The sequence below is a fragment of the Siniperca chuatsi genome, linkage group LG6 (genome assembly GCF_020085105.1).
Source record: "Siniperca chuatsi isolate FFG_IHB_CAS linkage group LG6, ASM2008510v1, whole genome shotgun sequence".
Classification (NCBI taxonomy): domain Eukaryota; kingdom Metazoa; phylum Chordata; class Actinopteri; order Centrarchiformes; family Sinipercidae; genus Siniperca; species Siniperca chuatsi.
Genome location: NC_058047.1, coordinates 30,742,041 through 30,766,851, shown reverse-complemented (window position 1 = coordinate 30,766,851; position 24,811 = coordinate 30,742,041). Strand labels below are relative to the sequence as shown.

The window sequence follows — 24,811 nt, the reverse complement described above, 5'->3', positions numbered from 1 at the left end:
ATCCAAGAAAGACTTGAAAAAATGTTAAAACTAACTTGCTGAAATTAGATAAAATAATAATGATTGTAACTTATATGGCATTGTAAAATGGCATTTTAGATTTAGGCTTCATTCTCAGGTAGGGAGTTTTTTTTTTTTAATAATAGTTGGACTGTCCTACACTTTATGAGACAGAAAAACAGACTGGGGATGTTTTTATGAATCCTACTTGACCCAGCTTTGCAAGGATAGTTCCAGTTATTTTTGTCCTTGGCCTTATTGTCCAGTATGACTGTTATACAAATGTATCTTCTTCCAATTCCCTGCCAGCACCAGTCCAGACAGTCCAACATCCCACAGCAGATGCATATCTTTAAATACAATCACTCCATCTCGGTTGCAGTCATGTGGTATGTGCACAATCAGTTGTCATAATGATGTAAAGCAGGAAAACAAAGCCTTATTGACAACAAGACTTATCCTTGAAAGGGAAGATTTCCTGGTATTCGTCACTTGTGCGTAAACTCTTGATTCATACCGTTTGATGATATAATCACTGAGACACTATGGATTTGCCCGTCTTTTTTCTCTCACTCTCTGCATGTCACATCTCCTGTTATTGATGTTTAGCTGCTCTTTCCTTCAGTTCTCAGTGTTGTTTGTTTCCACTTGAAGGGATTCACTGACAGTTCTGTTTCACCACAGTCCATTTGTCTCACCTGTGGCACTTATTGGCAACAAGTGTCTACTTCAACTTCAGTGGCTTGTTAGCATTGTAAGAATTCATGATTTACTTCAGTTAACACTAACTAGTCTGAAGCTGGTAGAATAACTTGCTCTCAATAAAAAATACTAAAAGTAGCTAAAGACAAATAGTAAAGACAGTGTTTCAAAGAGGACTGAACAGCAGGTGTCCCTTCAGTGTCTGTGTGCTGTGGTGTGATGTCCTGTACACTAGCCTAGATCCACTGAGTTCAGGGATTTCTGGTTTATAACACCTCTGTTCTGTAATCCACCTCTCTGACAGGACCTGACAAAGTCAAGGTAAGAGAAAATTCACATAAAATGACAATTTGGCTATGTTATCAAAATGATGTTAGTTAATGCTCATAAAGGCAGTGAATTTCAGATGTATGTTGGAGAATTTGTTTTGATAGATCTTACATCATGTGTTGCTGAAAAAGGAAATGACGTTTACTTTCTGGATTACGAAAATGTAATACTTAAGACCAAGTGACCGAGTTGTTACTCTCTTCAGATTACCAGTAACCATAAGCAAAAAGCTCAATTTATTTAATTTCTAACATGAATGAAGGACGCTTGTTGCATGTGTATCGCTGGATTATTTATCATTTCCCTGTTTTTCCAGGTGAAAATTGCAATATTGCTTTTAACCAATACTTTTATTTGATCTGACCATAAGGTATTTTAAATGATACTTTGAACAGCTCAACTGTTCATGTGACAATCAACAAATTCCTTCAAATCCTTTTTTACTGCTTATTGCTTCTTAACAGTAATCAAAATTAGAGAGGAAGACTTTTAATGTCTTTGTAAAGGTAGAATTGTTGGCTGAGCTGTTGTATTGGATTGCATTAGATTTTACAGGTGTACCTGTGCTCCCTGTCATGTAGTAGGTGACATTTATTTGAATAATAGACATTGATGTAACACAGACCTATGTTTAAAAATCTAAAAAGACAGGCGCCCCAGTAGCTCACCTGGTAGAGCTACTCGATTCCAGCCCGGGCCCTTTGCTGCATGTCATTCCCCTCTCACCCCCCTGCCTTTCCTGTCTCTCTATACTGTACTGTCAAAATCAAAGCGATATGCCAGAAAAAAAAAAAATTCTAACAAGACATCTTTAGATACATAAAATCAGCAATGTAACAGATTTCATGTCTGAAAAGCGGGTTTTATCTCTCTCTCTCTCTCCATAGTTTGGGAATGAGGCTCAGCAGTTGGAGTGGGCTAAGCGGGAGAGTGAGCGAGCAGAGCGCGAGCGGCTGAAGAGGCTCAGACAGCAGGAGCAGGAAGACCTGGAGCTGGCCATCGCCCTCAGCAAGGCTGAGATGTCCAACGCATGACCTGGAACCCCCACCACACACAAATACACACAGCGCGTAGACAGGCAGACAAACATGTTCAGACAGAAGGCACGTCACTGGACTAACTCAAGTGTTCATAAACTCTGGTCCCCCCCCCCCCCCTGACCCTGCTTAAAAAACAAGACAACAAAACTGAGGGTCGAAAAGTCATCACTGCAGAACTCTCTTGCTGACATGTAGAGACAGAGAACTGAAGGATGAAGGAGGAGAGGAAGAGGTGCTTGATGGAAACAAATGGATGCACTCTGTATATGCACTATAGTGGCTGGACAGTAATGCAATGGATCCCTTCTCTGGGCTAAGCAGACTAGCTGACCATTGCTGTCAGAACACCTCGACAGTTTGAATTTCAGCATGTTTTTCTTCTCCAGCTTTACACACAATGTGGGGAAATGGCATGTACTGGCATGCTAACGAAACTGTTGCTATCAGTAGCAAAAGAGCAAAGACAAACTTTTTTTCTTCCATTGTAACTAGCAGCAGTGAGAAAAATATCACTACAATTCAAACTGCCAAGGTATTTCTTTCCTGATATATAGGGGTGACATGGATATATCATTGAGCTGATGGTATAGACTGTGTCAGTTAGTATTTAGTGTTACAAGTATTTGTTTATAGAGGCATATAGAGAAGATGGATTTGACACTCCTCAGGATTGAGAATTTTCAATTCACAATTGTTTTTAGTTTTTAGTTTTTTTTCTTCTTCTTTTTTCAGGAAATACTGTCACTAACCCGGACTTAGATAAGAAGTGAGAGGGTTGATATTAGTTGAGTTTTTTCACTTCTGCTGGAGGCTAACTGTTTCCCTCTGCTTTGTGCTAAGAGAGGCTAAACTGTACTGGATGCACAGAAATTAAATTAATATTGAACTTCTCATCTGACTCTGGGTGAGTTGAAGCATATTTCCCCAAATATCAGTTGTCCTTTTAATTTTATAGCACCCCAGGGTTTACCATGAGATTAGAGACTATCAACCAGGCAAAGCAGGCAACAGACAGTCAGGGGGCCCGAAGGCTCCAGGTTCACTATGTGGCACTTAGTTTGTGGTAATTTATTTCATTGCGTAAGGAATTAAGGAATATGCTGAGCACCACTGAAGCACAATGTAAACTGACATAAGGGCCTCAAGGCGCTACTTGCATTATTACCTATTCATGAGGTCCCGTGCTGTGGAGGGGCTCGAGTTAAAATGGGTACTCCTGTTATTTAACCCGTGTCGTTCAAACTCCACACCCCCTATTGTAATACAGGCTTTCTGTTATAAATGTATAGTCTCCGAGCCCAAGCTGAGACAACCCCAATGACATCACGATGACATCGTCAGCAGTTATTTTCTCAGACTTGATAAAGCTTCTCCAGAGCCACAGAGGACATTATACAACTTCCCAACTTGTTTTTACAAGATGAGTAGTACTGACCAAGACATGTAAACTGATCTTTATGTATCATTTTAAGGTCTTTATTATTGTTCATATTCAGTTTTGCATGGTGCATATTCCTAAATAAATGTGTGTTTAATCAAATTACCACAAACTAAATTAACTTCTAACTAATATGTACATAATGCACACAGAGTTGGAGAAGGGGGGGGGTCCAGAGTCCAAAGTGTCTCTGTTTCACTTTCAGGTGTGAGATAGTCATCCAGGAGAGCTACTCCCATCCACTGGCTCAGGGGCTCCTCCTGTGTGAAATAGAAAACGTTTAACTAACATTAGTCGGATATGTTCACATTTCACTCTTGTTACATTATGGGAGGAAGGAAAAGGCAACTGCTCTTCAACTGTTTCAAAAAACCCATTATGATCCATTACACGGGTTCCCTCTCATGTGACAAGTACCTGACAAATGAAAATAACAGTTTCAAATGTCAATATATCCTTTGGAGTTACAGTAACAAATTGTACAGATATATTTTCGTTGTCCATGAGTGTGAGATTGTACTGTGGAGAGTTTGCTGTGATGACATGCAGCACTCTCTCCCGCTGTCCTCTGTATATAGATAAACAGAGCTAACTATGCCTCTTCTCGACAGCTGTGCTCTGATCCCAATGCTGTGATGTCACACCACATCCGACAAATGAAAGGCAAGATGAGGGAAATTTCTACATTTGACCTTGTTTTCTTTTTAGAGAGCAAGGTTTTTAACACAGTTTTTATTTCCTGAGCTGGTTATTATTTTATTATTTTGACATTTTTGTTTTAAAGGTCCAGTGTGTAACATGTACGAGGAGCTGTTGGCAGAAATGAAATATATAATATTTACAAGGATGTTCTCTTTAGTGTAGAATCACCTGAAAATAAGAATCGTTGTGTTTTCATTACCTTAGAATAAGCCGTTTTTATCTACAGAGGGAGCGGGTCCCCTTCCATGTTGCACCGCCATGTTTCTACAGTAGCCCAGAACAGACAAACCAATCACTGGCTCTACATAGGGCCATTCGCGTTTTTCGCGAGTTCCGTGGCCACCATAGTTTGTCCTACACACTTGGAAGGGGAGGGTGAGGCGAGTGGTACTCAAATAGTTGCAAACTGCAATTTCACCGCTAGATGCCACTAAATCCTCCACACTGGACCTTTAAAAGAACATCCAAATTAATGTAGTTAATTTTGTGCTATAATTTGTAGTTGAGTTTTAGTCACTCCAGTGCTCTACAGACCAGCAAGCACGAGCTGCAGAGTGTTTGTGAAGGTCTGGGACTGGCTGAATTCAGGTGTCATTAGGCTGGAAATTGGAAATACTGTAGTTTCTGATGTGTCATAGTTTGATGATCCAACGTGGACTTAACCACTCACCTTGTTTTTCTCTGAGTTGTCCCTTTTACTTGAAGTGGTGACTGATGCTTGTGTGAGACAGACTGAAGTCGACTCTGGAGTTTGATTTCATTTGGACTTAAAAACAGAACGGATTCTGCTGAACTTATTTTCTGAAGACTTTCTGTTTCACTCAGTAGTTTCAAATATCATGTTGTGTTGTATTTTATATATGCGAGTCTGTATTCTGTGTGTCCGTGACCAATCATATGCTTTAGTTAGTGTTTTACCACGTGCATGCCCTGCAGTCGGATTCTGCACAGAGCACATATGTTCTAAATGTTCCTTTAAAGGATGACATAGAGTTTCTCATTTTTCATTACCATAACATGGTAATCATGGGTAGAAAGAAGACTTACACTTGGCTTTGTTAAAGCAAAGCTTGTTGACTTCGTTTGTGTTCCTTATTGAGACCAGTTGTAACCACTAGCAGTACTTTAGTCTCAGAAACATCATATGATTTAATACAGTGCTGGAGGTCTTCTGATGGAACTCAGACATTTCAATCACTCTGACTCTAAAACTTGTTGAAGGAAGAAAATTGAAAATACAAACTCCCCTTAATGACTTCTAAGGCAGATGTAAAGGAACAAAAACATGATTTAGTGAAGTCAAAGATGGCGCAGAATTTCTTCTTCCTTCACCAGCAGGAGTCTGCTCAACGGGAGTGCGCTCAGTGACAGCGCACACCTGCTGAGTAGATTCCTGTTTGTGAGCGAGGATGAAATCCTGTGTCACGATGAGATTTGATTTTACATTGTTTGTATTGACTTCAAAGGAACTGCTCTCTGTTGCAGTAAATCATGTTTTTTTCTTATTTTACACCGGCCTGGTTCATTGTGTTCTGTCTTAAATGTATTTCCCACTATCAGGGGGAGTTTATATTTCCAACATTCTTCCCATAACAAATGTTATGAATGCGTATTTCATTCAAATGTCTAGGTTCCATCAGATATCCATCCAGGGGCTAGGTCTCTGTCAAATGCTAACAAGCTGCATCTTAGGTGAAACTCCAGGACAAACAAAATACTTAATGCTATAGGTCCATGAGCACATTGTGGAAAACTGAAAAATGATTAACTACTAAGATAGTGTGTAAACTTTGTCTTGGTGATGGTAATGAGGAGGTCAACAACATGACTGAAATATCTAACATTTTGTTTCCTTCCCAGATATTATACATGTGTGGAACTGCCTTTCTGGGGGTAAAAATGCAAAAAAAAAAATCTGTGTAATGTCAATTCACCCAAATTGGACAGAAATGCTCAAGTTACAGTTGGTGTGCAGCCACTGATTCTGCCAGATGGGAATGTGAACTGCCTCTCCCTGCCATTTTTTGTCTTATTTACATATCGTGAATATTTACTTTGCTGTAGCTGTTACAAACTGTGTACCTGTAGGGAGCAGTGTCCCCGGTACGTAGAGCCTCTCGAAGCTGTACACGGCTAACACCTCCTGAAGAACTTCATTCTACTTCTGAGCCATAAAACACATTTTGAATCTTTGTCATGCTCCTGCCACACTGTAGTGAGAATGTTACTATATGAAGAACTTCATTACATCTGTTTTCATTCCTCATTGAAACCAAAGGGTAGCTTGTTGTCAGCTCCATTAGTTTTGATAAAGAATGCACTGCTTTGCTAACAAGGTATTTTAAGTTATGTTATACCTAAGGTATGGCTGGTGTTATTCTATATTTTCCTTATTTCCAGCTACAACTTCTTCTGAAGACGTAAATCTTTAAAAAGAAAAGTGAGGTCAGAAATATATAGTATATATATATATATATATATATATACAGCTGGGCACTGTAGTTTTTAGTGTTATGTTAATGCTAGCATGAACATTACATTACATAACCTGCTGCGAACTGCCAGCCGTAAACCTTTAGTTTTATATGGAATGCCATTGCTAACACAGTCATTTCCAGTTAACTAAAGCGTCGCCTCAAAAGTGTCACCTTAAATTTGGTCTCAGTGTGTCTGTGGTGTTTTAATCACAGCCAGATGGCTCAGCTGCATTTTGAAAGAAAAACCCTGTGAAACGTGTGAACAGCAATTCATCATGTAGAACAGATCTGAGTGTCACAGGATGCAGTGGTACTCTGCTTTGGGAGGAGGGTTGGGCAACTTGTCATATTTTCACACAGTATAAATAGTAACATCCAGGAAGCAGAGGGCTTCATAGATAATGTGGCAGTTGTCATGTGAAATGCCAAATGCTGCCTATAGTACCGCCCAGCAGCAGAACCTAGTACTTGAATATTAGAAAACCTTGACAAAAATCAGTAAACACCAGTTGCATGTGCTGGCTTTTCTGGAGCCTTCAACCACATATCACAGTTGAAAGCTCAGGAAAGCTCAGAAAAGTTTTTTTTGTCAACTTTTTTTTCTAAGGTCAAGATTGGACACGCCAACACAACCACTGAGAAGTAGGGTTGGGTATCATTTGGAACGTTTTGATACCAAAACAGTACTTTTTCTGAAATCCCTTTTTCCAAAAAAAAAATAAAAATACGCCCATTTTCTGAAATGTTAAATGTATGTACAAATGGAAATTAGTCTAAAATTAGCAAAATGAAATCAGGAACTATTTAATCAAAGAGTCAGTTACAATATTACAAATCTGAACAGATATTTGATGCCAAGTTATTGTATTTTTGACACTCACTGCTACAGACACATTTCGATCGGTACCAAAAGGAACTGATACTTGATACCCAGCCTACTGTGAACTGTGAGCCTCCATCTGTTCTTCATTTGTTTCTGTCCACCTCCCTCCGACCCCAGACTGTTACCATCATTCATACTGTATTTGTTATCTGATACCTCCATTGTGCAATAGATAATGTTTATTTTTATTGTTTTGTGTATCCTGTGAAACCAGTGTGATGTTTTTGATATGTAGCGTACGTTTTTAATATGATTATTTATGCATTCGCAAACAACCACTCTGTCCCGACTCTGTAGAGGAAGTTCACGCTTTGATTTCATTCCATTAGTTGCAGAATCTACAAACCTTTCATTCCAAAATGCTTTTTTTTAATCTATTTTGGGGAAAGAAAATGGTAACACAATGTTCATTTCTCAATATTTTTTAATTATCAGCAAAGCTAGTAGTTAAAATCTTTATAGGATGACAGCTGAGAAATATCCAGATTTACAACTTAATAATTCAATAGTTTTAACATTCATGTTATTTCTCTCAGATTTCATTTTGGTACGAAGTCTTTGATTTCTGTCTTTTTCTATTCATACAGATGCTTAATAGTAAGCAGCCAAAATTGATTTTTTCTTCTCTCTTCTCTGAAGCTTGTTGGATTTATTTTTTCTGCCTTCAACTGCCCTTCCTCCCATGTAGGCGAAATAATCTGAGCTGTCTTTATTAAGATGCATACGATGCGTATACAGTCTGTATAGTATCATGTCTGTTATATTTGTCTTATAAAAAGTCAAGACAAAGAAGAAAAAGTAAACTTGAAAGGGAACCATTTGCAGGATGGTTAAGGAGAGAGGAGAGAACAGATGCTGGTTTATTTTGAGCAGTGATCCTCTGTACATGGTCTGTACTGTTTACTAGAATAAACATTTCAGTTAAATGAGAATGGACTGCTGCTTGATTTGTTACAGGTGACCAGTTGAAGATAATTACATGTAGACCAGTAGAGCTCAATTCTTAAAGAGACAAGGAAGATTTTGAGTTGAATACTGCAGTAATTTAATATTGCACTTCCAGAAACCACTTGTGAGACTCTCAAAAAGCAGATTTAAAAAAAAAAGAAAAAAGAATGATCTAAATGAAGCAGCACAGGCCAAAATATCCTGAAAATCTCCAAAAATCTGAATCCTACATTTACCATAATGCAGCTCGGCATCTTTTCATTTGACCCTCCCTGCCTTTCAAACTCGACACCCCACAGTTTGTAACACACGTCATAAGCTTGTAGTTTCCCCCATTGTTGCAACTCCACTGCAAATACACAGAAACAGCACAAAACAAAACACAACAGTGTTTGTGTGAGCAAGGTGTCTGGCAGCATCCAAGGCTGTTTCCTGCTTATGGTGGCAAGGGGTGAGTGTGTCCCACAGTTTTCTTTGGTAAGGTCCTTACACTCCATCCTTTATCTGTCGTTCCAAGAAACTCTGAAAGCTTTTGCTCGTTTTGCTCTGGACCAGTTTCCTCTTCCTGTTTTGTGCCACAAAGCAATCCAGCAGGTTTCCCACCTTCCCAGGTAGTACACGCTGTAAACGTCAGTACACCCAGTTTCTCAGTGAAGGTTGTGTTTGTTTGTAGTAACCAGGGCTGTAATAATTCAGTCTGATCATCGTCTCGAGTTCAGTTTAGAGGCGTTTTTCTCTCTCTCTTTATCTTGGACGATGGGTCTCTCTTATTATGGTCTTTGGTCTTGACAGAGTCCAGTGTACTGTTTTGTTTTTTTTTGTCTTTCCTGCCCAGCATGAAACCATAGACCAGCATGCCTTTGCCATGTTATCAATTATCCTCATTTTAGACGTGCAGTTTTGTGCACAATTTTGGGGAATAAACACTTGTAATATTGTGCAAGAGTATTCACTTTCTAATCTTGATTTTAGCAAATAATGAGACATTTAGGCACATTCACATTGTTTCCTGCTCCTGTCATATTTCAAACTTTTCTAAATCCAAAGGACTGTACTGAGTAATTGATCGCATTCGTCTCTCACTATGAACAACAGTAAGACGACTGTATGAGGAATATTTACAAGCCACTGTTTTGTTTCTCTGGACTGGGCCTTGATCTCCACTTGATGCTGTACATTGCACTCACCAGAGTGAGATCTGGGAACACAGTGACTTCACTGAAGTCTGACAGGTCAAGAAACAGGAGCAGTCAGACGATCATACGGGTTGGAAACAAACCGCCAGGTTAGCCAAACTTATTTCAAAGAGGAAACAAATATTAATATTATTACCCAGACTGTTGTTAACATCCATCGCAGTTTGCAGACTGCTTCAGCTTTGACCAACCACCAAGGCTGGGTTACCAACCTGGCTAAACTGGCAACTGACGGCCCCAGAACTCCAGGGCACTGAAAGCGAATTTGTGTGCTAATTTTATTGAGAATAATACATCACTAAAGAACATGATTAACTGCCATGATTAAGGTGTTAGTGTGGCTTGTACTTTGTTACCTGATCTCTTCAGGCCCTGTCTTGAGGATCCCTTACATTGTATTTATTCATTTAAGTGTTAAGTTATATTTTGCAGTTAGAGAAGTAGAATGTAAACTCTTACCAGGTCATTAAAATCACCAAATAACCAGAAACAATACTGAGGATATGATCTAGGTGCCCTAAATGGTAGCTGCAGGTTTAGTTGTGTGATGCCACTGTTCCCAGTTCTCAGCAATTACTTTGATGAGCAGAGTGTTATCATAGCTGATAGAAATGATTGACAAAACAACAAAAAAACACCCACTTTGTAATAAACCAGCATTATCCTTTAAATGAAACTGTGCAACTGTGCTCTTACATGTAATAAGACAGGTGGTATAGACATCTTGTCTGACAGACTGTGAAGCAGACCAGGCCTTGCAAAGAGCTTAAAGAAAACCTGCAGTAACAACTCCATCCCTTTCAGACAGCCACAATGTGCAGTGAATTACACTCAGCTACATTTCAAGGATATAGCCGTGCAGTGTGAAATGAATGCTGTGCAAATACAGTGGCCATTTCTGGACATATTAGCTGAAACTCAAGCAATCTGCTATGTTAGCGAATGCTAACTGTCTCTGCATGGAATAACAGGAAATTCCTTGCTAGGTTTGTGTTTACCCTATGGTAATGGAGAGGAGGAAATGAAAAGCCTGTTGGCTTTTAACTGTGAATGTGGGTCAGAGAGAATTGGAGGATAAACGTTGGTTTGCCCTCGCACTTGTTCGGTATCTCTTTTCTCATTCTATCCTCTGTGGCTGTGCTTTCACTTTCAGCCTCATCAGCACTGCTACACTGTCCTGCTACACTATTTTCAACCTCAAAGCACATGTACTTTGTGTGTGTGTGTGTGTGTGGGGGATGAACATGCATATACACATGGTTGAAAATAATGCCAGCAGCAGTGCTATTGTTAGTTTAGTCTGTGTTTGTCAGGTCTGTCTAAACTCATCCCAAACAGGCTCCGAGCTGAGGATGAGCTCTGGTCCGGGAAAAAACTTATGAAGCAGTATGAAGTAAACAATTCATTGAAAAAAGAATCAAAACTTTAATCAAAAATGAAAATAATAATTTGTTGCAGCCATAGTATTACAATCAGGGCTATCCACTGAGGACCTTGAGGTCATGTCCTCAGAAGAGTATGAGGGAATTTAAGGGGTTTTAACAGACGGAGGATGAGTTCACCCTAATTTTGTAGTTTACACCTGGTGTTGGCTGATTCTGAAAACTGATAAATATGCCTGATTTAGGCCAAAACATAAATTAAAGGGATTTCCTATTTCTCCACCAGAATTATATTTCATTGGGGAGTAGGCTTTGAAACAGTAAATAGACAACCATGCGGGAAGATCAAATATATGTTAACAGTAAATTAATATATTAAATGTTGAAAAAAAGGTTTTCCATGCTAGTCAAAAAGGGGTATTTCTAAATTCCTGGCTGTGGCTCTGCTTGGGGGAGGTGTATTCTACAGGTAAGAACTTACTCGTGGTGGGTGTTTTTTCGGCTGATTCCAGAATGGCAGTATTTACACACAGTATATTTAAATTGGCTGCTTTTAGGTCATTGACAAAAGGGGCGTAAGGTACGCACATCCAAAAATCTTCTACAGATGCTGGATCAAAAAGCAAACTAAAGGCAATTAGTACGGATCTTCTGTTTGATTCTTACTTTTAGGCCATTAAAATAAGTAAAGGGTTCAGTAGTCCTCCATCAGAGTTTTATTCTTTGCACAGTAGAGAGGGCTTAGAAACACAATTTAGGCCTTCACGTTGAGAAATAAAACGCGTTATCTTATAAGTTTGTATTTCCTAGAAAGTTTACTGGAAAAAACCCTGTGAGACAGTTGTTTGAGTTACAGTTAGTTATGTTGTGTTCATAAGCCATTGTTGATTTCCAGAGGAATTTCCTTGAAATCAGTTATATTTTAGAGACTGACTCATGACTTTAGTATGTCTAAAATCCTGGCTACAGTTCCTGTCAGTGTTGTTGTTGGTACAGGTTTACAGTAAATGAACCTTTTTACACGATTAACAAGGAAACTTCTTTATCTGTAGAGAAATCTTTTATTTTGAATACAAGTACTCCACCACTGAATGCACATGTATTCTGTTTGTCAAAGGCTTTTCAGTTTTTTAGAATAAGATGATTTAGTTTATGTGGTTGAGTTGTTCACATGAGGTTACTTTTCACTTATACTCTCATTACACCTACTAATCATCAGCATGGTAACATTGCCATTGTGAGCATGTTGGCATGCATTTAGTAAGCACAGCCTCACAGAGGTGCTAGCATGGCTTTAGACTCGTGTTCATTTTAACCGTAGTCCTGCTTTTCTCTGAAAATCTGAGCTGGCTTTCCAAACAGAAATCACCTGACCAAACACCAGATCTGTTTGAGATATGAGGCACATGCAAATCTGACTTCAAAAATATTTGATTTCATCTGTTTACACAGAAATGATACACAGCCACCCGCTGGCAGAGAATCACACAGTTCAAATCCAACCCTCCACACAGGCAGGCAGGCTGCATTCAATCAACCTTGGCTGAAAACTCATTTAATCCGCTGGTGAAATTTCAAACTGGCCTAAAAATTAGTTTCACACACACACACACCAAAGGGCTGGTGTGTGTGTGTGAGTGAACCTCCGTCTGCAAGGTATTTAGTTGAGGACATGTTGCAGTATCTCGTTTTCATGGCAATCACATGCCTGGGAGCATGTTTCTGTGTGTGTGTGTGAATGTGTTACAATCCACAGGCTACACTGGCCGGAAGCAACAAGTCTGTTAGCAATTTGAATGCTAACAAAAGCCAGTTTGGTTACTGAGCTGAAACCAGGCTAGAGGGTAGGTATTCACCTGAAGTCATGTACACACACACACACACACACACACACACGCAGAGGGAGGAAATCTTTCCTGACTTGAGTTGATTGAAAGCAGTTGTGATCACAGCCTGGTCGATGTGATCAGCATAGAGGGAGGGATGACAGTCAGAGCAGGATGGATGTAGAAATGAAAGGTCTGTGTGTGTGTGTGTGTGTGTAGGTGTAGGTGTGTGTGTGTGTGTAGAATATGCATGCAGCCTAAAATCCCAGCTAAATTACTCTTTCCACATGTTCTGAGCTGGTCTCGCTCCAAGTGAACAAAATTCCGACAATCAATATTCAGTTTCTTTAGAGGTTTTTGAAACACAAACTGAAAGCTACATTTTTAGAGCAATGTTTTGAGTGACCTCAGTGGATCTTTGCCTCAGTGAAAGCCAAGAAAATTAGAGCTTTCCCAACCCTTCAGCAACACGCCCACACCTTCAGCTGTGGACTAAAGAGTTAATGAACTTAATGATACTTCAGATATGTCGCATGCGGTAATGCTTCCCAACATAGCAACTAACAAATTTAAAGGCAGCTAGATGTAAGATTCTATTGTAGAATCATTTACAGTCAGTTGCCAGTTTATTAGGTTCCCCTAACTCAATCAGCCTAATCCAACAGCCCTGCATTAAATAATACCTAATACCTCACAATAATGTTCAGTTTGTGTGGTCATTTTGGAGGCTGTACTTAGTTTTGAGTGCTGCTGTTGAATTGTGTTTACATATTGTAGGAGACGGAAATAGTTTTAGCTCGTCTTTTTTTCCTTTACATAAAATGTGTGACGCATCGTTTTTCTCATTTTTTCAATCCTTATTTTACAAGTATACTGTATATAATGACTCATCTAACAAAACAAAACTGGGACTCCAGTTCAGTGGGTTAAAAGTGCAAATGCAAAAATAAAAGTGAAAAAAAAGAGTTCTTTCCGTGTTATGTCAATGGGAGCAAAATGAACTTGTTAGCTGCTAGCCATATCTCTCCTTCATCCTCTCCCTTCCCTCTCCCTCATTTCACTCCTTCCTCACCCTAAGGCCCTATGAGTAGAATAAACAGAAAACCGTAGGAAAGGTCCGAAGCCAACTGAACCACCTCCCTAACTCAGTAAAAGTGTGATGAGGCGTTCAGGGACTGGATTCCAGCAGGTGTTTCCTGCTATCCCAGTAGATGGCATTGTCTTCCCATAAATAGAATTCCCACTTTTTTCCAGACAGTGCTGGGCACCTGTGGCTCCGGGAATCCATTCAGATAAGATTTTTCCAGCTAAGCAGTTGCTTCCCTGAATTTCACCAGTAAAGTAATTTTCCACTGAATATTACCTCAAGTCTCCTCATTTATGTCTCTGGTAAAGAATCAGCAGTCATGATAAAGTATCACTAAGCTCTATTTTAGCTTCCACTTACTAAAACAAGCAAGATATTTTCTCAATATGTGAAGATCAAGTTGAGCCCTAGAAAATATCAATGCAAATTTTGAGTGCCTAAATCCTCAGTGGCCTTGTGACCCAGTGAAACACTGCTGATCTCCACCTCTCTGGAATCAGTTTGCTCCGCACACTTATGGCTTTATGAGTGTGTTATGTTGGAGTTGGAGAAGAATAGGCTGTTAAACACTCTGGAGGGGAGTTCCTCTGAGATAAACTGTTGCACATGAGCTTGTGAACATGTTTACAGCCTCTTGCTAACTGAAAATATTAGCTTTGGATAGCGGGCTAGGAGGGAGAATCAGTGAAAAAGTCACTTCTTGCAATCGGAATGGGGGAAAATGCTTCACTGTGGGAATGTCACGTTTGAGTTTTATCCCTCAGGTTTATAGATTTGAGGTGGAGGAGTTGCTGAGCCGAGCGGTGGTGCGACACTCGCCGGACGTTTGTGTGGAATGGTTCATGTGCGATCAGGGAACCAAATAAAAGTCCTTCAATCTCAATCGAGTGAATTGAGCTGGAAAAGAGCGGGGCAGCAGGCCGGGCTCTGTCAATGTTCGATGATGTCATGTCAGAGAGGAGAGGAGCCATCAGCTGTATGGAGGCTCTCCTACACTGATAAAACAACAGACACTGATACAGTGGATCTCAGCCTCTGTCAGTGTGTCAGACAACTGTTGTCTGATTGAGGCAGAGGTCAGGTTGGAGGATTTCACCTGCTGCCGATGGCTTCAGTGTGGCACCGTGCTGTCTACCCATCAGTGCTGGTTATCTGATGAGGATCTCTGTTCCAAAGTCTTAACCACTTAATCTCTGACCTTTTTTTTTATTGGTTTGTTTACCTTAAAACATAGTTTGTGCTGCTCACAGCACTGAAAAATGACATTTACAAAATTCCACAGCAGAAACAGTGTCCCTGCTCTCGATTATCACAGACCTCACTGTCAGCAGTTTTGGAACTACCGAAGTCCCTGACACTGATGTTACTGGCATCTTAAATGTAATGTACAATGCTGTGAGCAGAGGCAGAGCTACTACTGACGACACCAAAGTCATGTTTAATGACATGAAAAAAGTTTACATTCTACAGTTGCACACACATTACACATGTAGGAGTCTGATTCTGATTTTTAAACTCAATGTGTTAAAACTGGACAGTTTTTAGGAAAAATAAATAATACATTTAAAATGTTTAAATAAAAAGGTTTTAGTATCACCAATGGAATACACACAACCCCGTGCAAAGAAGCAACAGAAACAAGAGACAGCACTGTCAATATTGGGAGATATAATTTTGTTTTCTCAGGTGAGTGGGATTGTGATGGAGGAAATTTGGACTCATGACCTCCATATTAAATCTTGGCTATGGACCCGGCTGTCAGCACCTCAAAAGAAATTCCATTCACCTGCATTGTATTGGAGTGGAGGCAGAAATCTCAGAGACAAATATCTGCTGGGCGAATAAACCTGCACCATCTACATGGGTGGATACAATTAGAGGTAAGTGAGAAAATGTTTCTTTGGAACTTGATGAAACGACCCTTTAAGCTTAGAAAGGAACTCAACACTATGACCTCAGTATGTCTATCACATATATATAAACAGCTTGTTTCACTGATTAAAAGCTGCACCTTTCCAGCAAATGGAAATGGTTTTGTGCATCATTTTATACACACAGTCTTCAGGAGCCATCATACAGAGTTGTTTCACACACAACACATGGCTGCATATCTGAGAGAACGCAGAAACCAACATATAAACCATCTGACCTCTCAGTTCGGAACTTCCCACGCTCTGCAGCAGCAGCCACCCTCCTGTACCCAGCTGAAAAAGTGAAATGAAAATGTTAGATTTTTCACTTGAGTAAATGTACTAATGATAGAGACGGGGGTTCCTCTTTTCTCACGGTGGCACGGGGCCATCCTGGAGATGACACCGAGATGTGTGGCCTTTCACAACCAAAAATAGACACAGGCCTTCTGACTGCTGCACCAGTGCAAGTATGAGTTTCCTGAGCAAATATCATCTCTGTGTTCGTTAGTCAACACAAATAAACCACTTGGCATACCTGCATGCTACTTACAGCTGAGTATGATTATAATTTCTTATTTTCCTAATTTTGACCATCATTTATATCAGTTATGATAGAATGGTGATGTGATGTTTGCAGTGGACAGTTTGGGTAATAATTTTACTGTTAAAATTACCGTTTGTTTTCTTTTCCAAATAAGTTTGACTAACCTGGAGGCTTGTGTTCGAACTGTCTAATCGTTCTGATGAGTTCTTTTTAGGGATGTCACCGGTGTTATCACCAATAGTTACTTAATAATATCAGTCAAACCCTAAAACCAGGCTGAAACACTGTAGCAGTGCATGGCCTGGCCTCTCATTCACCTTCACCCCTCAGCACCGTTAAGGCCTCACCAGGTACCACGCGTCATTTGTCCACAGCGAAAGGCAAACGTGGCTCTGCCCTGAATGGCCACACTCGAAGATGGGGTGAAAAGTCTGCTGCCAGAGAGGGAATTGTAAGTAATTGTACAAATGAGGATAACTTTGCACCCTTTGAGGCTGCCTCTCCTCGGAGGCGTCCGTAGTGTTGCACTCGGTTGTTCACATGAAAAGTGACAGAAGTAGTTGTGTGAAGAATGAAAAAAGAGAGGTTGAGAGAGAAGTTTGACCCCTGCCTGCTTTCAACCCGACCGATCACTGTGTAAAGTCGACATTGCTGTCCGAATGTCTGTTTCAGGAAGCTACCAAGTTCATCGGACACCTTCGGAAAGGGGGTTTCAGACGCTAACAGACGATTCAGCAAACACTTCATCTGAAGCACATCGAGGCCTCCTCCTCTCTCCCTCTAACAAAGTGCAGGGCAACATAATGAGGTCCATCAGAGCTTTATTCAGAAGTGACTTGACTGTACTGGAATGCACACATGATCAAACTCTTTCTATCTTCCCCCTCGATCACCTCTGTCATGCTCTTGTGGAGTTTGACGCAAGTCATTTTCATATAAATAATTTCCATATTGTGGCTCTCTATCACTGACTCCTGATGTAACACAATAGTGATTCAGCCCGCAGCCTGTCGTCATCGCTGTCATCTGAACTCCCGCTTTCTAGGAGGGTGAAAAAAAACTGGCTCGCAGGAATCACTGTTTTATGTCTTTTCTTTGGAATTAAAATATTGCATGTGAAATAGATTGCTGAGCAGAGTGTGCCACTGTGACTGTTGATATAAAAACAGGACACAAAATCCTCCTCACATGGAATAACAATAATGTCTTTTCCCCACCATTCATCCCTACAAGCAACCCGAAAGCTTCGGCCCTTCGAGCAGATTTTTCTCCTCATTTTGCTGAACTTTGCTTTATTCCAGCGGGTCTTTTCAGTTTATTTGAGAAAGGGTTTCTCTTTCTTTTCACCCTTCCATCCCTCCCACTCATTGTGGTTCACCCCTATGGCCCGACGCAGCCTCCATCTATATCGAGCCTCTGTAATTATGTCAGTGTAATGTTTGTATTTACAGGCAGCTGCCACAGCGCTCTGGCACCCGCTCTGTCCCAGCTGGGAAGCATCGGTCTGATGCTGCAGGCAGGGCTCTCAGGGCCCTGGTCTGGAACGAACCAGCTTCTGAGAATGGCTCACCTGGTGATGGCTCACCTGGTGCTAAACCTCTAAACTGTAACGGTTTAGAGGTTTAGCCTCAGGGTTAAAACAAAAATATTCTACATGTCTTGTGCATCATTTTATATGCATTACCCCCAAATTTAACTTGACGTTTTGGTATCTGGTTCAGAGGTTTAGGGAATTTTATTTTAAACTCCAGTTTAAAGAGTTATCTGTTTTTGCAAATGAACCCGTAGCTGATCTGGACACAACCTGTGAGTATGTGCGACCCAAACAGCTTTGTTCCAGGGCAGTGGTCCCCACTCACAACCCCATCACAGACTGTGTGTGTCAATGAGCAGTTCAACCAGTATTATGTTCACCTCTCAGATTGTTTCATTTTAATAGTTTTTAGTCTTGAAAAAATAAAATTATCCAGTATTTCAGAAGCAAAAATAACAACAATGTGGTTCATCATCTTGCGACCCCTCAGATTTGTCTTTGGGGGTCTAGACCTCCAGGTTGGGAACCACTGTTTTAGGGGGTCACAGGCCAAATCTGAGCTTTTAAACTATGGCATTTGTATAAAACCTGGTTTGATGTGAATCCACACATACACGCACAAGTTCAACCTTCTATCCAAATCTTTAACAATCACACTCAGGACTCAGAAATCATGTTGTTCACTAAGTTTAATATGTACATTAAAATAAACTATTTACATTATATAAAAAGATTCTATTTACAAGGCAGTACATTTATTCAAGACACAAACAAACAAGTCTTTTCTGCCAAAGACTGTCTAGCCCTTTGTCAATCAGGTGGCACTGAGATGGCAAACACTTCTGTGAGACCCTCACTTTAAATGCTAGCAGACTCACAGACACAACATTCTATTCAAGCCTTCAAGGAGGACAGAATGAAAGGTAGTTTTAGAACAAAACATTGTCTCAAAGCTTATTTCACGTGCTGTTTACACTTACAATATAACACACAGAATAAAACTTTGATTGTCTTTTAGCCAGTGGAGAATATGGCACTCGTAAGATGTGTAATAATGTGTTATAGAAGGCACTAATGGCGAAAACACAAAAATATCATTGCTCTTCAAAGGATTGTCTGCTTCCAGTTGCTTCAATGGCATGTGCCTGACATGTTGAGTGGAATGTTCCTTTAATTTGTTGTCTATATAAACAGCATTCCATACAAAAAAGTAGTACCAGCTACATCGTTTATACAACAAAACTTTTGTCCAAACAGAATGAATCTGTTTCTGTCATATCTGGTTGTATTTCCTCATTGTTTTGTGGTTTGTTTGTCTCAAAAATAACATTTAAATAGATATTTTCTTTACAAAATATAATTTGAGGGCATCTCATCTTGATGCTCCTTTTGCCCCAATGGAAAATCACTATAAAATTCCTATAATACAATTCCTATAGGTATTACAGTGTAGTCAATAGTGGCCTCAACATATGGTATGGCAGTTTATGCTGTCCACTCTAGTGGACTATATGGTACCACTATAGTTAATAGGAACTTGCGTCTATATATTTGCATAGCATCCTTCTGCGGCTGATCATAGGATTATTCTAGTTCTTTTGATCCGGTTGATGCGGTGCATAGAAGTCCTTGTCTGCTCCGTTTTTGTCCTTCAGGACTTTCCTCACATGTGCCTCTTCATGTGCAGGGCGAGGTGGTCGGACCGGGAGAAGGCCCGTTCGCACAGGTGACACTGAAATGGCCGGTGTCCGGTGTGCTTCCGGAAGTGACGTGTGAGCTCATCGGAACGAGCGAACTTCCAGCCGCAACCCTCCCAGTTGCAGTGGTATGGTTTCTCTCCTATAGACACAAAAACAGCCGTGGGTGACGTCATAGTTTGAAGTAATGACGGGATGGATAAATCAAGCGTCCACCACAGTCAACATGCAGATCTTACCTGTGTGCGTCCTGTGATGCGCCTTTAGGTGGGAGCTCTTGGTGTAGGTCTTCCCACAACCGGTGAAAGTGCACGTGTGTGTCGCAGTCCGTTTCCTCGGCCAGGAACGGCGACCCCTCTTTGGTTTGGTGTCCATCATTTCCAGCGGGGAGGACGGCGGGGTGAGCAGAACCCGCTGGCCGGCGACCGGCTGCTGCTGCATGCCCATGGCCGCGTCCTCCCCGAACATGCCGGGGAACTGGTGATGGTGGTGCGCCCCGGGGAAAGGGAGCTGCATCCGGGTGTGCGGGTGAGGGAATCCCCCGGGCGCGCTGCGGTGGTGGGTGTGGAAGCTCTGTGGTAGCGTCAGCGAGGTGGAGTTGCACATGTGGGGCTGGTGGCACTCGGAGCTCATCAGGTCGTCCGGGCTGAGCGGCGGCGTCAAGCTGCCCACCGCGGCCTGCGGGGAGTTGGCCAGCCGCGGCTGCGGCTCGTATGACATCATACAGGAGACGTTCCCCTCGTGCTTGATTTTGGTGCAGCTCTGAGGCGCCAGACCCATAACAGGTCCGTACGTGTCCATGGAGGCGGGCTCCACTTTAATGCTCGGATGCTCTGGGAATAAATCCTGAGTGGTGTGGAAAGGCGCGGAGCTGATTAGGAATCTGCCCTGGATGCTGGGACTGTTCCCGGGGAGGAAGCTGGTATCTACGTCGGAGCGAAGGAGCTCCGCCATTAGGCTGTTGAAGGGCGGCGGAGGGCTCATGTCTGGGACAGAGGTGTAATTGGCCGGCTGCTGGGGCATCCCGGTGTGTTGCTGCTGCTGGTGATACACGGACACCTCGGACTCCTGGAGCCGAAAGGACTCTGCCTCAGTCCCGGCGGCTGGCGCACTGTCGGAACCGGCGGTGTTGGCGAGAATAAACTCGAGATCCAAGAATTTATCCAGGTCCTCTTCGTCTTTTCTGCCGAGGCAGCTGCTGTCCATGTTGCTGTTCATGTCGCCCTTCCACCTCTGGAGCGAGGATAAGAGAGCAGAATTAGTTTGTTTCAAAATGTACAACAAAAGATGTTTCCACAGCTTTTTCAGATAACTCATTACATAAGATAGCTCTAAAACAGTGCACCAAGAGAGGGCTGAAGATGACGAAGAAACAGTATAAAACATCATTTAACCACAATTGTAGTGCCTAGAAACTTAGCAAAATTCCAAACTTTAAAAAACTTATATACATACTAATATGACAGACTGATACCAGCAAACAAGTGCATTCAGTTATGTGATGCAGTCAAAACATCGCACATCTGTATTCAAAACAAGTGTAAATATATAAACAGCGATACTTACATCTTCCCAACATTTCTGCTTTTGGTTGGCAAATGTAGAGATTGATGGTAAAATGGTCCCACTCAAGGCCATTTCCATGCGTTAGTAAAAAAAGTAGAACAATCTTCCTTAAATATTGAGAAAAGACACTTTCTCTGATTTAAAGCAAATCACCAGAGTGCGCTGAGTCTCCAGAAAAAGTTACGGAGCGCGTCGCTTCTTCTGTCGTCCGATGAGCTGCTGCTCCTCACTCATGTGCAGCTGTGTGTCTGAAAGGAGCTGACTTTCTTATAAATATTGTTCGCAGCATAAATCAGACCAATGCGAGGCTGGGGGAAGGAAGCGCGTCCAGGATGGGAACGCTGCGCACCGGCCAGCCCCTAAATTTAGCCTCGGTATAAAAGTCCCGAGTTTTCCTGCGAGTCAGAGACAGAGAGGTGGTGAGAGAGTCAGAGTAGGACTGGTGCGGAATGCTCTATCTGCTCCACTGCGGGCAGCTACTTAACCTTCTCATGAAGAGGAGAACCCGCCCATTCGTCAAACCTGGCCAACAACTGGCAGGGCAGAGAGAGGGACCGCCTCTATACCAGCACCACTAAAAGACATAGTAAGCAATTAACACGTTGTTGAAAAAAGAGCAACGAAACCGATACCAAAAGGGCACACAGGCTTTACACAAAGAGGAAGAGAGATGCTGCAGGTGGTATTACGCATTTGGGTACGGTGCGCTTTTACGCACACAAATAATACGGCATTCTTAAGATAATTATCGTGTTCTAAAACGGTTTGCTTCATCTGTTTATTTGTTTACTATTTAGATGGGCATATGACAACATGTACAATTCTTGTTGGTAAATAAAAATGCTGATCCTTAAATGTGAATCTTCTTTCTGTCTCTGTCAGAAAGAAGAATTTTGTCTGTCAGAACATGATTTCAATTTCAGTTTATTCATACAGCGCCAATTCATAACAGAAGTTGTCTCATTGCACTTTTCCTACAGAGCAGGTCTAGACCGTACTCTTTATAATATTAATTACAGAGACCCAACAAATCCCACCATGAGCAGACCGAGAGAGCCCATGCCTCCCTCCGATCATAATTGACTCGGATCAGACACTTTCCTCACAAAAACTCTTCACTCCTCGGTTCCTCTCCAGCTGTTATGCCCGGAGCAGCGCAAGTGTTTCCCAATGGTGGAAGAAGTATTCACATTCTTTACTTAAGTAAAGTTGTAATACCACAATGTAATAATAGGCTACTCCATTACAAGTATAACTGCTACACTGAAAATGCTACAGAAGTAAAAGTATCAAGAAAATATAATTATAGAATCAAACGCAAAAATACTTATTACTGATGCATTAAGGTTAAGCAGCATTCCACTTTGTAGTTGAGCAGATTTTAACTACTTTATACAGTTTTGTAGTATCATTTACTGTAAAACAATGCTTTTCATTTTATACGTCATATAGGTTTTTAAAAAAATCTTTATCTGCAATGTAAATGTTAACTGCACAGCTGTCAAATAAATGTGGTGGAGTAAGAAGTACAAAATATATGAACAGCATCAAATGAGTACTTTCAACATTTTTGACTAATTTTATGTTCTTTATGAGGACAGCATCCAGTTTGTTTGTGCTGCTTTGAGCTGTACTGATTTTCTCTCCCATGACTGGATTAACCTTCTAGAGGGACCCAGCGAAAACAATAAGCTAAGGGCCCCAACCTGTACTTTAGTGACACCCAAAAATTATTTAACGATATGCCGCATGTACGTTTTGTCACAGGTAGACAAAATAGTTAATAGTTATTCTTCACATATGTTACAATCTATTTCTAATTTTGTCATCATGATTGTCCATACTGTAATTTCATTATGTTGGTCTATTCTGTACACACAACATCTATTGCATGTCTGTCCGTCCTGGGAGAGGGATCCCTCTCTGTCTGAGGTTTCTTCCATTTTTTTTACCTGTTAAAGGTTTTTTTGGGCAGTTTTTCCTGATCTGAATTGAGGGTCTAAGGACAGAGGGTGTTGTATGCTGCACAAATTGTAAAGCCACCTGAGGCAAATTTGTGATTTGTGATATTGTGCTATATCAATAAAATTGACTTGACTTCATAATTCCGGACGAATATGAAGAAAAAAGGCCAAAGGGAGCCTTATTGGATATATACACTGAACATCGTATCTCCCCTCAAGGACTGAACCAGGATTTTGATATTAGACCTTTTTTATAATGTTCTCTTTCCTCTTTTTGTTGAGCTTTTTCATTGATGATTGCTTATCATCAGTTGGTCATGTGTATTGACATTTGTTCATGTTTTGTTTTTATTGTTAATTTGATCAATGTATTAAGTCCTCTCTAAACATGTTTACAACAATCAGATGTTCAAATCTACTTTGTAGAATGGATTTATTACATTTATTATATTCATTATATGACTAAATTCAGAGGATCTCTAAGTATTAGATTGCTCTCTATTGATTTATATGTTGATATCTCTGAGTTTTGTGTTGTAAATATTATAAATAATTTGAAGTGTACATGTAATAACTGATGGTAGGTCTTAACGAAGGATTCACACCTGTGTTGATGAACCTTCTTGGTCCCATGCTGAGTATTACCTGATGAAGACATAATGTTGAAACATTGTACTGTAGCTGTAGTCAGTCATTTTTGGGAGCATCCATTCAGTGTGCAGGAGCCTTTTTTCTTGATATTGTTTTTTCATTTTTGCCAACACACCTGTGAGTCCTAATGTAATATTTGGATGTGCATACCCTACACTGTTGTAATAACTCAGGACCAACCTTAAGGTCTTTATAATTTCATGTGATAATGTGCTTTAGTGATACATAATCCCAAACAAATCAGTCTGGGGCCTTTTGGGCCCCTGAAGATCTGGGGTTGCCCACTTTGCCCCAATCATCATTCTAGTTCACGTACCATGGAAATAAACCCGCATGTACTGTAATAAAGCTTTTACCTCATCTGACCTGCAGATCTCTCACTGTCTTCACTTTATCTGTCTCTTCCTTCAAAACAAAATGTAAATCTGCCATCCTGCTGACATATAGCATGTTTCTTCAGCATGTGAACAGCTTCACTAAATCCTTTAATGACTCATGAAGAAAAAAGATGTCAAACATAGATGTCAAACTGATAGCAGTCTGCACTACCAGTTTGCCTGTGTTGGAGCTTCTCCTTTAATAATGACAGATGTACAGCCAGTTGGCAGCAGACAGAGAAAGAACAGGGGTGTGTCGTATAACATACTGTACTTTTACAGTGTTTTGCCCTCTGGTGAACGCAGATTTGAAATTCTAATTAAAGGCTGACTGGTTCTTGATGGTTGCCCAATTATTTTTGGACGTCTGGTTGGTGATTTGGTGGCATTCCATTGTAGTTAGTTTGAGTAAATGTGCAGCACGTTACACAGCACGTGAAGATGTGCAGCATGTACCAACAATATTGCCAGCCGCGACAGCGTTTCACCTTGTGAGTCTGTGTGTGTGTGTGCCATCATGGTAAAATGTGGTCCTGGAGACACCTACTGTAAAG

General features: G+C 40.9%; 2 protein-coding genes across 16 annotated transcripts in view; one reads left to right on the top strand and one right to left on the bottom strand.

Moving 5' to 3' along the window:
• Positions 1–8,504, top strand: part of eps15l1a (epidermal growth factor receptor pathway substrate 15-like 1a) — a 72,604-nt gene extending 64,100 nt beyond the window's left edge. For 12 of the 15 annotated variants that reach the window (XM_044198439.1, XM_044198436.1, XM_044198443.1 and 9 more), the window contains one exon: positions 1,920–8,504. In XM_044198439.1, coding sequence (XP_044054374.1) covers positions 1,920–2,066 — 147 coding nt within the window. In that variant the 3' untranslated portion in view covers positions 2,067–8,504. Of the gene's footprint in view, positions 1–1,006; positions 1,024–1,919 lie in introns of all 15 variants that reach the window. The other 3 variants (XM_044198445.1, XM_044198440.1, XM_044198450.1) reach the window with 2 other exon arrangements.
• Positions 8,505–18,673: 10,169 nt separating this feature from the next.
• LOC122877917 (Krueppel-like factor 2) lies at positions 18,674–23,151 on the bottom strand. The gene is made up of 3 exons (XM_044200108.1): positions 21,266–23,151; positions 19,939–20,932; positions 18,674–19,841 (listed from the first exon to the last, which is right to left on the bottom strand). Exons 1-3 carry the CDS (start codon positions 21,341–21,343, stop codon positions 19,666–19,668), a joined length of 1,248 nt encoding a protein of 415 aa, XP_044056043.1. The 5' UTR covers positions 21,344–23,151; the 3' UTR covers positions 18,674–19,665.
• Positions 23,152–24,811: the final 1,660 nt, after the last annotated feature.